At 36.8% G+C, this 18,938-nt stretch overlaps 1 protein-coding gene across 1 annotated transcript; it reads left to right on the forward strand.

Moving 5' to 3' along the window:
- The first annotated feature begins 1,081 nt into the window (after positions 1 to 1,081).
- LOC149260874 (uncharacterized) lies at positions 1,082 to 5,218 on the forward strand. The gene is made up of 4 exons (XM_089461278.1): positions 1,082 to 2,663; positions 2,970 to 3,109; positions 3,257 to 3,623; positions 3,750 to 5,218. Exons 1-4 carry the CDS (start codon positions 1,082 to 1,084, stop codon positions 5,216 to 5,218), a joined length of 3,558 nt encoding a protein of 1,185 aa, XP_089317404.1.
- The last annotated feature ends 13,720 nt before the right edge of the window (positions 5,219 to 18,938 follow it).

The raw sequence follows: 18,938 nt of genomic DNA on the forward strand, positions 1-18,938 counted from the left end.
CTCCTTTGTTTGATGCCATTAAGGAGCGCACAGATACATTTCCTGTCTGGGTGCGTGCTCCGGGTTTACCCTCTCTTTTATGGACTGAGGAAGTATTCAGAACAATCGGTAACCGGCTGGGGGAATACATGACAGCGGACATGTCATTCTTAACAACAAACAATTTGGCAACTGCGCGCATTCTTGTAATGCTCAAACCAAGCGGGGGTTTGGCACAAAAGGTTAACCTACAATTTGATGAATATGTCTATGAACAGATTTTAGACTATGAATTCCTGCCTTTTAGATGCCATTGGTGCCATGAGCACGGACATTTAGCAAAAGATTGTCCCCATAAGAGAAGAAGGAGACATTTTCGTAGGACACCTGCTCACAGAGCAAATGCTCAATTCGATGCACAGACAAGGACGGAGCAGGACATGCCGGAGCCACAAGAACAAACGAATATGGAGGCAGAGGAGATTGAGAAAGGACCATCGGATGCAAGCGCACAGCCTATAGATTTGGAAGCAGAAATTGGCATAGATCAGGAAGCTGTGGAAGGGGCCGTCGAGGTAATAGCTAAAGAACCGGAAGCTGTGAAAGGATCTGTCGAGGAAACACTTCTAATACAATCCGACGATCCGGAGAAGGGTAAGTGCTCAGGGACTCCCTCCTCCTTTATTTCTCCTGAGCCTTCAAATGTAAATTATAATATTGCTTCTTCGTCTTATCATGAGCAACAAAAAAATATTGTTGAAAATAGGGGCGACACTATATCAGAGCCGAATGTGGAAACTTTAACTGAAACATTACCTCTCCTGGATATAAACTGTGAAGACAATTGGCCTCCTCTCCCTCTCCCTGTGACCCGGACCCCTTGTCCATACAATCTGAGATCTTTGGGTGGGAATCAAACGATTCAGGGGTCTTTAGGTGGGCTGGGCTTGATTCCTACACAGATTAAATCCAAAAACAAACGAGGCCGGAAATCTGATCTGTTCAAGGCAAAACTTAAAGCAAAGATGGATGTTGCAGATGGCAAACAATATTCCATCCAGGGGGTTCTTAGAGCAGCACATCCCCCTGAGGGAGTTATCAAATGATCCTAACATCCTGGAATTGCAGAGGTTTCGCCAGCAAACCCAAAAAACTGGCCCTGAAAGAATGGATTTTCAACTCAAAAGCAGATGTAATCCTTCTGCAAGAAACCCTGGGGAAGGCTAATGAGATTGAACCTATGCTAAATGCTCTTCTTCCAGGGTGGACTTTTAGTGCTACTGATGCCTTTGGACATTCGGGGGGATCAGCAATTGGGTACAAAGATGGGAGAGTTAAAGTTCTCAGCAATTGGGGGATGAAGAATGTAATGGGAATGGAGATATTATCCCCTGATTTCCATTTCCCCATCACCATAATCAACATCTATGGGCCTTGTCAAGGCAGGGAATTTTTTTGGGATGACTTGATGACAAAATCGGTTTTGAAAGCTCCGGTGATGATTTTGGGTGGTGATTTAAATTTCTCTTTAGGTCGTGCTGAAGCTTGGGGACCTTCGGCGAGAGAAGATCCTCTTACAGATTTTTTCCATAATCTCATCTCAGAGAATAACTTTGTTGATCCTCTCCCGATTAAGCTAAAGCCTACTTGGCGGAATCGAAGAGTTGGTGCAGACAGGATTGCCAAAAGACTAGATCGCTTCTTGCTATCTGATTCGCTATCCGCCAAAGTTCCCCTAATCAGACAGTGGGTTGAGGAAATCGGGAATTCAGACCACTTCCCAATCTTTCTAGATCTATCTACTCCTCCACACAAGCCCCCCGCCCCTTATAAATTTAATCCAGCTTGGCTTCAAGATCCTTCTTTCAGTGAATTGTTTGAAAAAACTTGGATCCACCCAGATCACAATGCAGGAGAGGAGAAAAGTTTTTTGTTCATGGAAAATTTAAAAAGATTGAAATCAGCCACAATCTCTTGGGCAAGGGAAAGGAAATTGAAACAAAATGAGGAGCTAAACTGTATAAGGGAAGACCTGAAGAAATTGGAGAGTTTGGATTCAGATGGCTACTCATCTCAAGAATCCAAGGATAGAATTCTTCTTTTGGAGAAGCAGCAAACCAGAATCCTTCTGGAAAGGGAAGAAGAATGGAGAATAAAGAGTAGGGCAGTTTGGCTAAAGTCTGGGGATGAAAACACCAAATTCTTTCATAATTTTGCAAAAGGAAGAAAATCAATAAACACAATATGGAGCCTTAAAAATGAAGAAGGGAGAGATGTCAGATCTTTTTCTGATCTTTCTGGACTTGGGAAAAGACATTTTCATAATTTATATTCTGAACAGAGAGAGGCCACTATTGCAGAAGTCTTCAAAACCGTGCAATGTTTCCCCAGATTCATTGAGGAAGAAGAATCTGAAGATCTTTCAACCTCGGTCACTAAGGCGGAGACTGAAGCAGCCATGAAGCTTTTAGGCAAAGACAAAAGTCCAGGTCCTGATGGCTGGACTATTGAATTGTTTCTCCATTTCTTTGACCTAATTGGAGACGAGATAACTGAAGTTGTAGAGGAGTCAAGATTGAAAGGAGATATTTATAGACCATTTAATTCAACATTTATTGCTCTCATTCCTAAGAAGAATGAGCCAGAAAGCTTTGAAGATTTCAGACCAATTTCTTTGTGCAACTGTATTTATAAGATTATTTCAAAGGTTATCGCCCTCAGATTAGCTCCAATCTTGTCAAGGAACATATCTATGGAACAATTTGGGTTCCTGGATGGCAGACAAATCCATGAAGCTATTGGGGTTGCTCAGGAGGCAATTCATAGTGTCAAATTAAAGAAAAAGAAAGGAGCTGTTCTCAAAATTGACCTCTCCAAAGCATTTGATAGGACAAGCTGGCTCTATCTACGAATGCTTCTTACTCATGTGGGATTCAACTACCCATTTGTCAGTTGGATCATGGGATGCATAACAAATGTCAGCTTTGCAGTTTTGGTCAACGGAGCTGCCTCCTCCTTTTTCTCTAGCCAGAGAGGCCTCAGACAAGGGTGTCCATTATCACCACTTTTGTTTCTCCTTGTGGCCGAAGGACTTAGCAGGCTGATTCATAAAGCCAGAAGTGAGGACAAGGTAAAAGGTATAGAGGTAGCTATAAATCTCTTCATCACTCATCTTCTTTTCGTTTATGATATATTGATCTTTACAAATGGAAATTACAGCGAATTAAAGGAGATAAAATGCATCTTTGATCTTTTTCTAAAAGCTACTGGTATGCAGATAAATTCTGTGAAATCACAAGTTTGTTTGGCAGATGTGGACAGAAGGGAAAGGAGTCTTCTAGCTGATCTTTTTCCTTATCCTAGCCAATCTTTGGATGTTCCTTTCAAATATTTGGGGTTTTGGCTAAAACCTGCTGCTTACAGAAAAGCAGATTGGAACTGGATTATAGCAAAAATTGAAGCTAGAATCTCACACTGGAGCTATAGATGGCTATCCAGGGCTGGTAGGCTAACTCTCATCAAATCGGTCTTGCTTGCCATCCCGGTTTACTGGGCTGCTCTAACTTGGATTCCTAAAGGTGTAATGGAGAAAATTAGAAGAATTTGTTGCAGATTTCTTTGGGCAGGTTCCAAGGATTTCTCAGGTTTACCATGGGTGGCATGGGACAAAGTGGCCAGACCAAAAGAGTGGGGAGGTTGGGGGATCAAAAGACTTCCTGAGTTCAGCACTTCGTTAGCAGCAAAGTCTGGTTGGAGGTTAATAACCATAGAAAATCTATGGACAAGGGTGATTAAAAGGAAGTATATCGATCCAACGCCCTTGGAAGATTGGATTCGGAGTCAGAACAAGAAGGCAAAAAACTCTTCTGTAATTTGGAAGGCCACGGTGGATGCCTTCTCAGTGATTGAGCAAGGTTTAGCTTGGAAAGTGGGAGATGGCAGACAAATCAGGATCGGCAGGGACCCTTGGATCGGGTGCAATGAAGCTTACGCCTTATCGCCAGGGCTCCTTCGACATCTTGAGTCCAAAGATATCACCTCATTAAATCAGGTGGCTAGAGTTGGGCAGCACTCCATTTGGGGCCAGGTTTGGAAGGATGATGAAGAGTTAGGGCTAAATATCAGATGGAAGATTGAATGGACAGGTTTCATCAAAGAACTAAAACGATCCAATGTTAGGATAAGGGAGGAACCTGATAGGTTAATGTGGGCTCACAGCAAATCGGGGGGATATACACCAAAGGAGGGATACTCTTATCTTTTGGGAAAGATAGGATGGGGTGCTCCGGATTGGTGGTCCAAAGCATTATGGAAACTCAAAAGCCCAGCAAAATCTAAGCTCTTCCTTTGGTGTATTCTAAAAAAGAAGGCTCCAACATGGGAAATCCTTCAATCTAGGTTTTTAGTTGGCCCAGGGCGTTGCCCTCTGTGCAAGTCTGATGAGGAAACTTTAAATCATCTTTTCACCACCTGTCCTTTCTCGAGGAAGATTTGGGAGGAGGTCATTGGGTTTCTCAAGGTAATTGCACAATGGGGAAATGAGCCGCTGGACGAAACCTGGAGGAAGTGGTGGCATACTTACTCGGAAGGGAATATGAGGAACCTGCCTATTATCTTCTGCTGGGGTGTGTGGCTCGCGAGAAATAAGAGTCTGTTCCAAGATCAAATTACACCGCCCTCTGTCATTGCCTCTAATATCGCAGCCATCTATTATGCTCTGCCTCCCCCTGAAGAAAAAAAAACCAGAACAAAACAAAACAATTTCATAATTCAGGAGGATATCCCATGTGGCTTCTTTGACGGAGCCTCTCAAAATAATCGGGCCGGCGCAGGCATGAGCATGCACATCAATTCAGATCACATTATAAAAGCCTCAGTTGGGCTGGGTCCAGGAACAAACAATTTTGCAGAACTCTCTTCTTTGCGTCTCTTACTTTGCTGGCTTCAACACAAAAACATCAACTCAATCCAGTTATTTGGGGACTCTCTTAATGTTATAAATTGGATCAATGGTTTAGCTGCTTGCCAAAATCAAATTTTAATGACAATTGTTGAAGAGATTTTATATCTGAAGACTCTCTTTAACAGGTTTTCATTATGTCATATCTACAGGGAAAGGAACGAAGAAGCCGATCAGTTATCTAAGGCAGGTTTACAACAGGATCCGGACAGCTGGGCGATAGAAGAGATATACCAGGGGCAGTCTTTCAGATCAGACCAGCCTCCTTATGATCAGTAGCATTAACAACAAATTTTATGATCCGCCCCTTTTTTGTTGGCTCTTTATCAGCTTTCTCTTTATATGCTGTTTTTATATTTTGTATATATTTCTCCTTAGCTGTTCTCTTCTTTTCGGCTGTTCGATCACGGCCTTCAGACTTCTCAAATTTTTTGATCATACACAGTGCAGGTGGACACTATTTTTTTGTCTGTTATGGAGTTGTTTTCCATTAAGGAGACTCCAGATAACTTTAGTTCTATCGTTTATAATGGTTTTTCATCCTCCTCTTGGGAGGAAGACTCTCTCAGGCTACAAACAGCAAAAAAGCTCCCTGCGGGTTGAGCTGTGAATGCTTCATTAAGCCCTGCGTGGCTTAAGAACAACTGGATCCAAACTTTTATTCTACTAATAAAAAGTTGCTTTTTTCCCCGGAAAAAAAAACTAATGCTCTCTAAGCACAATGGGTCACATTAGTCTATTCAATAGTTAGCCTGTTCTTTGTGCACATTACATAAAACTCCACCATAACCATTTTTTCTAATCACACAACAACAATAATAAAGCTGAAACTTTAAATCACACCACAAACTTGGAAACAATATCAAAAACTGGATAAAAACCTATAAAGTTGATAGAGAAATCTCTACGATTTATGTAGCAGCACAAAATTCTGCAGCCACAAAATCTCCGTGAGATGCGGTATTCTCTTTACACCTATAGTCCACTTGAAACTGCCGAAGAGGAAATCTCGAGCTACCCAAGCACTTTCCTTATCAGGTAATTGAATAAAGTGAAAAACTAAATTTAGATCCCACAAACACGGTAATCAATAAAATCGACCAATCTTGTAAATGGATCAGATTTGCACCCTGTTGCCATGATGTAAGGTAAAGGGTATGTCACACAGATTATTCAGCATTATGTGATACACATGCCAGAATTGAAGAGGTATTTACGCCAACAACAGTCTAGACTGTGTATTGGTGATGACATGCACGACAAAATACCAGAATATGTATTCCCTTTGGTAGCATAAAATACACGTTTTAAAAATAAAGAGAAAACCATGCATGATCGAGAAGCAACCTAATGTCTAGTAGATCTGCATGATCCAACGAGTTCTCAAATGTAATAAATAGTCGAACTTGAAGCTCTTACACACCATGGGCCGAAAATCGAACCAATTACTAGCCCCTCCGATGTAGAGTCCCTTATCTCTGTTGTGAATCTCCTCCATCGTCATTGTCGTACACCCCTACAATACTACTGTCATTCCTCTTCTTCACCACTAGCTACTGCGCTGGTGTTTCTTGATGGACATAGGCCTCTTTCTTATGGTAGCTTAATTCTTTGAATCGAAACAGTGCAATAAATGTGGTGCCATACTATTGAAATTTAGATATGAAATTGCAGAGTTAATTCACAGCTTCTTCGATATGAAATTGCAGAGTTAATTCACAGCTTCTTCGAGAACATATCATGGTCTCTCCTCTGCAGATCCTCTCTATTCATTAGTTATTTCTTTTTGTTTCTACTAATGCACCAAAAACCAAGACAATGGGTTCTAAACTCACACACACTCGACACAAATAACTTTACAAAGACATATAGATCTGATAACCACTCACAAAAAAAACACTCATACCTTAATAAATTTACATCGCAATAAACTCAAGGCTCTCTCACATCTTCTTGGTCTTAACGAGCTTTGATACCATGTTAAAAAATTGGATAAAACGATTACACACAACACAAATCACACTTTGATATGTTTATTGATAAAAACAATTACAAATATATAAGACATAAAACTATGAATTCGACACATATGAATGATGACTACAACTCATACATAGGAAACAACAACATCTAGACTCACTCCTTGTGACTCATAATGTCATGTACACATGACCTCGAAGAATTAATTTCAACAAAAATGACATAAAACCTTGAATTTTCCTTCAAAGATCATATTGGCATGAATTTTATGTTGTTGCTTCTCTTTCCTTTCTAGAGATTGTGCCATCAAAGTTTTGGCCACCCAATTAATTATACACAATTTTGAATAACTTTGTTTCCCAATTGTAAACCACATTAAATTTTTCACTCACTCCTTAATTTATTTCCTAAATTAAATATTTGTTAGACTTGTACTTCTTTCTCCACCTTAAATATAGATTTAGTATTCTTTGAGACAACATCCCTTTAAGATGCAATACTTAGTTCTCTTACAGCCACAAGCACCTCTCTTCCCTTGTTACACAGGATAAGGGACCAACTACAAGCAAATAAAGATTAAACAAAGGATAAGAGGCCAATTACAAGCAACTCAAAGGTTATTTATTAAATCCTTCTTTTTTCATTGATACTTATGATGGTAGTTTATGTTTATGAAAATATGTTTTTATAAATACAAATATATTATAAAAAATATAAATTTTTAAATTTAAATATATAATATTAAAAAAAAAAAAATCGCTACCTAAGACATTTGCTCAGGAGGTTGGTTATGAAGTTGTTAAATTAGGACTTACTTTTTGGTGTGATTAAGGAATAACCTTGACTAAGAAGATTTGCTAACTAAGATAGTTAAACTATCTTAAGCCTAGTTTGATGTATAAATATACGATATTATGGTATAATAAAATACAAAGAACTACTAGCTTTAGGTGTAATTCCCTTAAAAAGGGCCCATGTGAAAGATGTGATACTAAGAAAGTGTAAATGCAAATTATTAATATATATTTGTGAAGAATTTTGTGTACCTATTTTCTCACAAGAGTTCATCATTAGTTAGCAACTTCAAAGGTATATTTGTGTTATATATCACCATTAATTAGAGTTTAGATGGACATTATTAAGCTGTATGCTTACACATGATTTGATGTGATGAATCATAAGCACCATATGAAGGTTTTGCTAGACAAATTAAAATTTTGGTGGAAACTCAAACTCAGTGGGGAATGTGCCATCGTTAAGATGGATAAAGGATGAAATACATTCAAACTTAAAAGGGATTTATGAGGACGATGAACTATGGAATTTAGAGATAGAATAATGGCATTTGAGGCTTGATAAACTAAATTTGATAATGATGTCTACAAACTTTGGAGTTGCAAGTTATTTTACACAAATTGGAGAAGATCCATATTGCTATGTTAATCCTTCTGTTCTATGAACTAGGGTCAATAAGTGACTTGGAAAGAACTAGAGAGGTGAATTATCTAATGGTGAGATTCGTGGTACTATCCCTTTCCTTCCTATCTTAGTTATGATAAAATTGGTAAGGCCACTTATGAGAATAAAAATACAAGTATGTATAGTTTATTCCACTACATGGAATTCATATCTGTATTTCTCCTTTGTGGTAGCAATGATTACATATATAATGAGATATATGGATAGATTCATTAATGTGTTCATGAATATGCTAGTGGCTTCTATGAGAATGTCGGCTTGTTTTAGATTCAAATATTTTTTTTGGTAAATGGATGATTTATTTTTTTAACGGGCATTTAAATTAGTAAATGGAATAAATAAATGATGATGAATATTTAAAACCAAATGAAGTTCATGTTATGATATTAACTCTAGGTAATTTTTGTATCTAGACTACTTTCTTAAAAAACTAACACGTAAATTTGATGGACATGTATTTCAATAGATGTAATTACACCAATAGAATTTATAATAGTTCAATAATTATAAACACAAAATTGATTTAGTAGTATAAAGAAATTTGATCTTAGGGATCAACTGGAAGTATAATTTAGTATGAATGGTTGTGATGAAGTTCAATCTATGAGATTTCAAAATTAATAGAGATGATGATGAAGACTCAACCAAAAAAAGGATAATGGCGAGTACTTCTCATGGGAGGGTGTTCGAGATGTTGACTCCTACTTATGTTGTGCTTAATATGTGATGTTATGCATTATCAAATGTATTGGTTAGTGTAATCTCTACATGATATTTTTGTTTAGAACATTGTTAATTATATCCTAATTTTATCTATTGTTGAGATATTATTTCAAGTAATTAGATTGGTTGGCTAAGATAAACAATCTATCCTACACCTAGTTTGATGTATAAATATATGATATCAGTTGATAATAAAATATATAGTTTTGTGTGCAATAATTATATTTAGCAAATATATATATACATACATATATACAAGGAAAGAACCTAACTAGACACCAAGGGTCTCTAAGAATTCTACAACTATGGATTTTCAACCAATCTTAAGCCTTGACATCCTTCATGCACAACGATGGAGGGAACATCTCACCAATAACATATCACAATGTAGTCTATGCAAATTCCAAACTAAATAGTATCTCATGAGTAGAGAGGGGCAAGAAATACTTCAATCAAAAGATAGTTAAAAATACCCTTATCATCTTACTGAGTCCACTGATAGGTGAAACATGGCATGCTAGGAGGTTATATTGTTGTCTTCCAAAGGAAACCAAAGACCCTAAATTTGAAATTAAATCTTTATAATGGAGCACGACATGTAATACAAGTCAGATCATGCTTTGATTTTCATTTTCTTGGTCTTTTGAAAGTTAAAACATGCACTCATCTATTGTATATAGAAAAAAAATGGAAGTGTAAAGGACATAGATATGGAATTAGGGGCCAAACGATTTCTTATAGTGATCATCGCTAACCTGAGAATTGTACCTCGGTTAATCATTTTTTTCTAAAAAGGAGCTTCATGGAAACTCCAATTTGGATCCAAAACTCCCTTCTAAGGAACTCTGGGAGGAGGATAATGTCAAAGGTATTGGAAATACCCTTGGTGTTATTTTCAAATAATCAAAAGTCACCAGAAGGGGGAGAAATATATCTTATGCTTAGATCTATGTTTACATGAACATCTCTCAACCCCTCTCTTCCTCCACAAATATCTACTTTAGGATGAGTTTCGGAAACAACTACTGGAATATGAACACATCCCCTTTTGTAGTAGGAATTGCCACAATTATCATAGTATATTTAAAGAATACCCTCTACACATTGTTGTGTCGCAACAAACTTCGGTTCTCCCTGTGGATTAAGAGGGCTTCACACATGTTTACTCGAAGTGAAAAAAAACTAAGGCTCTAGCTACAAAGGAGGTTGATCCCAAGATACAAAGTTGTAACAACTTCAAAACTTATCGGTTCTTCGATTTTTCTTCCTTTAAATATCCTTCTATAGCTCAGGTGATTTTTCAAATAGATCTATCTCTAGATAGCTTCAAACCACATAAGGAGGGGTTAAAAAAACCCAAAATCCCTAAAATTTCCATTGTCCCTCATGAATCAGAATCATCAAGCAACCTTGAGTTCACTATGATAGAATTTCTCTCTCAATATACCCAAAAAGGGGATGAGGAAATGGAGCTAGATTACTTTGACGTGTAAGTAATGGAAGTGAATTGGAAGAATAAGGATCCAAACGCCATTCCTAAACATCAAGTTTAGGTTCTAAAGTGACCACTCCTAAATACCAATATTTAGCCTCACTCATATTGAGAACACTCCAATCACTACCCAATAATCTAGGATTAAATATCTAAAACCAAGGATTATCATAATACATTCAAAGAAAATGGCCATCGAGGATGACATAGCCATAAGTAACTACTAGAATAACTAGGTGAAATTCCGGTCAATTATGCTAGACTCGATCTGATGACTAAGGATATTTCCTCAAATCCTAATCCTCCTCTATAAAAACAATATCATGGAATATCAGAGGCATACATAGTTTAGGTGATAAAAGGATTCTTAAGCTCTTGTTCACCAAGAAAAACCTAATAAAATGATGGTTTAGGCGACAAAGTGTTCTTGTGAAATAGTCTCATTTATTTTCTCACAATGTTCAAAAGGGTTCTCAAAGCCTAGTCATAGATTTACAATGTTCGATCATTTTTTGGCATCCAAAGGAGGTGGTTTTGTTTGACTATTATGCCACCAATCACATATTAACTACTAAATTTAGAGTAATATGCTCAGATAAGGAGGCATACATATCCAATGTTTATGGGCCACCTATTCTTAAAGAAAGCTATGATTTCCATCATATGCTCAATGGATTAGGATGGATGTTGAACATACTCTCATGGATAATATGGGGAGACTTTAATATCATCAAATCCATCTCAAGGAAAAGGTGGGGTGTTAGAAAACTTGATCCAGATGTAGATCACTTCAAAAAGGAAATGCATGTATTAAAACTAGTGGATCTCAAGATAATAAATGGCATATTCATCTTGAATCATAGACATAGAGAAACACATCAAGTTTCCTCTAGATTGTATTGCTTCCATATCTACAAAAATATCATGGAAATGGATCTCCTCTTAGATGCCTCCATCCTTTGTGGCATAGGCTCTGATCACTGGACCATTTGTATAATCATTGATATCAAATATCACCATATGAATTGTATCTTTTATCTCGAGAGATTTTGGATTTAAGAACCATACTTACTTGAAAAGGACAACACTGGGTAAGAAGAGTCTCCCTTAGATCCATACTCAACAATGAAATATTTTCAGCAAAATCTCAAACACATGAACAATTGTGTAAAGATTTGGAAATAAGACTAAATTTGAGAATAAATTTCAAGAATAGGGAGATCTTGGATAATGCATGCAAGAAATTGATCAAGAAATCATCATTAGGGTTGGATAGGAAGCAGTCCCTAACAAGGAATCCACCCTCATTAAGATTTAGAATATGCGAACATGAGGGGGAGATAATATGGAAACAAAAATTGTGCACCATATGGTTGAAAGAAGGTGAGAAAAAGTCAAAATTCGTCCATCGCTCCATGGTTAACCATCAAAACTAAGAGTAAGCCTATTCCCTACAAATTTTCCCAGGGTTAATCTTTTGAGGCACGCAGATATTGAAGCTAATCTAGTAACTTATTAGCAACATATTCTCTTGGAGCCTTACATATCTCAAAGTGAAGCCATAGTTAAAATCACTAGATGCATCCCAACCTTAGTTATTCTAGTGAAAAAGGAAACCTTAATTCACCCTATCACAATGGAAGAGGTAGAAATAGAAACTTTTGTAATTCATAAGAACAAAGCACTTGATCTAGATAGCTTCACCTTTGACTTCTCTTAGGCATGCTAGACATTCGTAAAAGAATATGTCTAGAATGTAGTGGAGGAATCCTAATTAAAAATAGTTGTCCTACACACACTCAACACAACTATGCTTTTCCTCACCCATATAAAAACCAACTTAAAGGATCCAAATGGTTTTTCCCCATCAATATTTACAACACCATTTAAAAAATATCTCTAAATTCATTTCCAATCAATTGAAGCCCATTCTCCCAACTCTCATCTCATCGGAGAAGAGTACTTATGTTGAAGGTAGAAAACATTTTCATGGGATCATAGTACGCCAAGAGATAGTTTGTTCCCTTCATCAATTAAAGAAAGTGGGTATGCTCATTAAATTAGATATTTCTAAAGTTTTTGACAAATTGATTTGGTCTTATATTTCACATATTCTTAGTGCATTTAGCTTCACATAATATTGGATCTCTTGGATTATTTCACTTACCTTCTCATCCCCTTTTTCCATTCTTGTAAATGATTCTCCCTCTATGGACTTCAATCCTTCTAAATCGATCTTTCACGGTGATCCTGTTTCTCCCTTTATCTTTATCGTTGTGATTAAGGGGCTTGGACGTGCTTTAAAATGATTTATTGCAATTAACACTATCAAAGGTCTCCATTTTTCCAATTCATCTGAGAAAGCCTCACTTTAGTAGTTCATGGATAACAATATTCTCATTGGGGTCCTCACTATTGATGAAGAGATATACTTGAAAAGGTCATGGATGACTTCGTCTCTATCTCAGTTATGTACCTCAATCCACAAAATTCTAATATTTTCTTCTTCAATATCCCCCATTTTATTCAAAGTCATCTTACTTGTCTCCTAGATTTAAAAAATGTTCCTTTCCCTCCACTGGTCTTAGTTTCCCTTTAGCTCTCAATTTCATATTAATAAATATTTAGTCTAACCTCATCCAAAATTTCTCTAATGGAATGGAAAATTGGAATTTTTGCTCATGTAAAATCACAGGAATAATTTTCCTTCTAAAATTTGTCTTGTAGGCCTTACCACTGTATCTCCTTTAATCTTTAGCCGCGTGTGAAAGAATTATTCATCAAATCAAACCCTTCAAAGATTCTTTCTTTAAGTTGGGGCTAAAAAATAGAAAACATGGCTTTAGTTTCTTGGGAGTAATTGTGTATGCCCAAAAACTTAAGGGGACTAGGACTTTGAGATATGGAAACCCTAAACATTGTTTTAGGGCCCAAAATTTGGTGACACTATTTTCAATTAGGGAAGGACTTATTGAAGAAAATGTTGTCCAATAAATATAGAAATCACATTCTTGATAAACAAAATATTTTCACTACCCTCCTTCTAGATGGTCGGGGATAATTTTGAAACATGAGCACTGCTTTTGGTAAATCATGAATAGAATAAAAACCCACTTTTGGGACAATTATTGGTATCAATGTCATAAACTCTCAACTCAAGAAAATATTCACAACATTTATCATGCTATTCCAATCTCAGAAGAAAACACTAGTGAGTGACTGCTAGGATGTTGTCTCTCTAGAGACCAACCATCATCAAAGATAATTCATTTCTATCTAGAGCATCCCCTTATTATCTCAATCTTATTGAAAGCTAAATGAATTTTTTCTTCATCAAAAAATACCCTTCTCCAAGGAATTGGACAAGCTTCGATGGGGATATCATCCATAAATAACTATCACTCTCAAGGAATCGTATTACCTTGCAACCAATCATATTCATCCCCATAAACATCCTATATCATCCAATATCTAGCACCAAACGTTGTGGCCCAAGATCGCTCACTTCCTTTTGCTCCACCACAAAAAACATTAACATAGGATAAGCTTCCCTCTATGGTATGTTTTAGTCTTTCACTCTATTTCCTTTGTCAAGAAAGTGATGATAACAAATATCATCTCCTCCACTCCCCTACTATAACCTAGGAAATATGGAACTAGTTTTTTGATCTATTCAAACAACTCGCTGGAGTGGTCACTAATTCCATTGTATTAATCAAATACTAGCATCCCTCACCTTTTCAAAATCCTATTATCGATAGAGCATGGATCCTCGCCTTGATATTTTTCATTTAGATCCTTTGGAAAGAACAAAATCAATGCATATTCCTCAAGTCATAACATTCTTGTCTCTCTCTTTGGAATACATTTCTTTACAATATTTAAGGAAATTGTTCTCATATCTAACAATTTGACTATGGATTGGAAGGTTCCAGACTAAGATTTACACATGCTAGCTACTCTTCAACTACCCTCTTCTGCCATCCTACTTGCGACACCTCCTTCCTTTCTAAATTCATCTTCTCCTTTGGTTGGTCCTTCTCTTCGTCTCTTTTTATGAAGCTCAATTTTTATGGTGCCTCTAAGGGAGCTTGATTTAGTAAGCTATGGTGGAATATTTCTCTCAAACACAAGATATATTTCATATTTGTATTATGGCTACATACATCGCAACAGTGATGATGTATCAGAATTGAGTGCTCTCAAAATGGGACTATATACCATCTCCTCCCTCAATGTCTCCTGCCTCATCCTAGAAGGTGATGATCATCTAATTATTTCCTTGATCACCAAGATTCTCAATGGATCATCCTCTCTTGAGATCACCAAAATCTAGAGAATATAAATTTTCTTATCTGGCATCAAACAACTTCGTCATCAGATCTATGTTGTCATTCCTTCACATATATGTATATCCACAAACAAGCTAGTTGACTGGGTAGCCAACAAAAGATGAATCACCCACTCCTTTTTCAGTCATTCCTCTTGCTATTCGTTCCCCTCTTCCTGATTGAAATAAGAATGTAAGGAAATTTCCTCCTCTTGCTATTCGTTCCCCTCTTCTTGATTGAAATAAGAATGTAAGCAAATTTCCTCCAAAGATATCATTACCTTGATTGGGGTGATAAATACTGAATTCAATGTGCCCTCTCACTGCTAACACTCACACATTCCACCAACCCCAATGCATTTATGGGGCTTCTCATCCTAAGGGGGAGGAAAATGTCACCATAAAATTCTTATTATATATGTGTCTGTCAAAACCAAGAGTGCTCAAGTATGTTCCTTGTCATTATCTATTGGATTGAGCTTTGCTTCATCCTTCATCATCTCTTCCTTTTGCTAGTCATTTTCACCATCAATGTAGTCTCTCAACTAGTTGTTTGGGTGGGTTTCAACCCTTTTGCTTCGTTGAGTTTCCCTTCCCCATTATCAACCTTTTTCGATGGACAAGGCCTGGACCTCAGCATTCTATTATTGAAGCTTCTAGGAAAGTTATCATGGCCTCTCCCTTCCATGGTAATCCTATCGAGCCTCCCTCCCATCTTTTCCATGGTCCCTATGATGCCTTTCTTCCTCTAACAGTCATGAATCATCATTGAGCTAATTGTTAGTGTGGTAGGAGTGGTTGTGATGCTTCAACATGATCCTAAGCTTGATTACAATTAGAGTGTTCAACCCATATCTTCCATGCTATCACACCACGAGACATTCAAGAGGAAATATGTTTGATGGAGAAAGAAATTTTCCATGAAAGATAGGTTACACTAGATTTAGACATCGTGGTTTCCATTTCATATTGGGTTCCATATGCAGGTTATTAATGGAGCTTCCGAAACCATTATCTACATATTATCTATTTGTGTTAGCATGTAAAGTTGCTGCTAGGAAATTTTTTGGTTGATATGAGATAGTCCCTAGTCAATCTCATGCATGGGCTTGAAAATTTCAAAGATCTCATGTTGGATGTGGAAGGATAGCTATCTAGGCTTGAGATGGGTTTTTCACTGAGCTCTTAAATTACTTTTCCATGAGGTTTAGGCACAACCCATCAACCTTGATGCTTCACTATCATCTTGACATTCCCTACACTTTTGTTTTAGTTCTTTCTTTTCTAGTTGTCCTATGAAGTTGTTCATATGCTTATCTTTGAGTCTCTATTTAATCTACTTTGATTGTTTTGTTAGAGTATACAATCCCCAAAGGCTACCCATTTTGTCTCTTTTAGTGGTTTCTTCCATGGTAGGGAAACTACTTATTTTAGCATTCTCTATTCTCACACAATGTACTAAAGTAATTTTTTTCCTGTTCTTGACTCTTTCCTTTACTATCTAATTTAGTTTCTAAAATTCCAAGCCGAAAATAATAAATTTTACATATTTAATGTACATATTTCCTATTTTAATATTAAAATAATATTGACATTATCAATTATTTAAAATAATCCTTAAAATATATTTTTTTTCAAAAAATAATAATAAGAGACATTTTATCAAGATAATTACAATTTCATATATATAATTTTATTTAAATCATCCCATAAACAAGATAATTATAATTTCTTGTACATATTATTCTATTTAAATCATCCCATAAAAACATAATAAATGCATCTTGCCATTACTAAATTAGTTCCATTTCTTTGTTAAATATGATATATGAAAAATAATAATTAAAAGAATATATTGTTAATTCTATTTTTTAAGATTATTTCCGGTGGATACCGATAATTTTATGTCATTAATTCACTTTTTTTGGTTTATATTTTATATTAACCAATAAATAAAATGATTCTTTTTCTACGCAATTTTCCAGCTTGAGCAAAAAGGTCATTTTATTATTAGTCAGATTGTGTTTTTAGTTAGCTAATTTAGGGAAAGATTTGAATTCATTACCTTTCCACCCAAAAAAAACCTTAACATGACATCTATTTACCATTAATTCAAACTTGTATCCACTTATTAATTCAAACTTGTATCCACTTATATTATTTATAGATCATATAGATAAGAATTATATATTTTAATTGCTAATTTGATTTCATAAAAATAATTGACATTTAACACATTCTACTCAACTTTAAAATTTATTTAAATTCTTGAGAAATATAAAGAAATAATTACTTTAGGCTAAGAGAAATGGGAAGAAATTCAATAAATGGCAAAGTATTGAAGAGAGGATTGATGTATATTGTAAATTTGGTGAAGTATTGAAGAGATGATCGATGTTAAGGTCGGTGGAGGTGACTGGTTGCTAAAGCCGGACTCGTAAAGATGGTGAGGTCTTATGCTCGAACCTGAGCGAGGGCATTGACTAGTCGCGAGGAGTAACTTGCTTGGGCCAAGCTCACTGACCTTTTAAGGTCGATAGAGGCAGTTAGTTGGTAAAGTCAGACTCATAGAGATGATGAGGTCTTATGTTCAAACCTGAGTGAGGGCGTTGACTAGTCGCGAGGAGTGAGTTTCTTGGGCCAAGCCCACTCACCTTTTAAGGTTGGCAAAGTTGGCTGGTTGGTAAAGCCGGACTCGTAAAGACGATGAGGTCTTGTGCTCAAACCTGAGTGAGGGAATTGACTAGTTGTGAGGAGTGACTTGCCTGGGCCAAGCCCGCTCAACTTTTGAACTTTTTTTTTTTTATTTTTTATTTTTTTATTATTTTAATTTTTTATTTTTTAATTTTTTTTTCTAGTTTCTGAGAAGCTAGGGTTGGAGTTGAAGATAGGGTTTTGGATTTAGGGTACTATGGCGGGGAGCACAAGGGGGAGTGCTACTCCCTCCTACAGTCGAGCAATCACAAAAGGAAGTAAAGACGAGGGAAAGAAACATTTCAAAAAACCTCTAGAGAAGATTTCAGAAGCATGAAGTCAGGGGACATCTTGGATAAGTGGAGATCAATATCACGAAGGGAGTCAATAGGAAACTAGCAAAGAAAAGGAGAATGGAGGCAGCAGTGAAAGAACGACTTCCATAAAGACAAATGGGATCTGCAAGCCCAAGTCAGGCATTATTCCTCGGGTTGTATTGAGCGACCCAACGATATGGGCACATAGGGATCATATGACGGAGCATGCAATCATATGCAAGTTCATGGGGTTATGGCCAACGGAGAGGGCATTACATGTCTGTAGAAGGAGCCATTGGAAGCCAAAGGGATAAATACATTTACATCTGTGTTCTAAGGGATTTTTCACAGTAGTGTTCACAAGCCTAGATGACAAAGATAGAGTGTTTGAATGGGGGCCCTATTTCTATGTTACGACAGGACTCTACATGCGGCCATGGATGAATAACTTTGTCCCGGAATGTGAAACATTCACATCAGTACCAGTTTGGATCAGACTATATTCCCTTCCTCTGGATTATTGGCTACCAGAATCTTTGAAAGCCATAGGCAACAAGCGAGGGCATTTTCTAAAGATCTCAGAGGAAACTCTGAAAGGAAGGTATACATGCTTTGCCCGAATCTGTGTGGAAATGGATCTATCTAGGGCCCTTCCAGAAGTGATAATTTTAGAAGTATATGATGAAGAATGGGTGTAGACTGTGGACTATGAGCACATACCATTTAGATGCTGCAAATGCCATGAATGTGGGCATCTATATAGAGACTGCACCACAATCAATAGGGAAGGCAACTAGAAAACCACTGTGGAGAGAGATCATGAGGGTTTCACCAAGGTCGGTAGCAAAAGGAAAGGGGAAAAGCGTCCACACATGAAGGAAAATGAGGACAGACATATAGGAAACAACAGCTTCAAGATCCTGGAGGAAGAAGAGGGAAACAAGGAGACAGTTCAAGACATGGAGAATGTAACAAAGGAGTAGG

This window comes from Pinus tabuliformis, chromosome 6 (assembly GCF_031772625.1).
Source record: "Pinus tabuliformis cultivar Carrire ecotype Pingquan chromosome 6, CPIR1, whole genome shotgun sequence".
NCBI lineage: Eukaryota > Viridiplantae > Streptophyta > Pinopsida > Pinales > Pinaceae > Pinus > Pinus tabuliformis.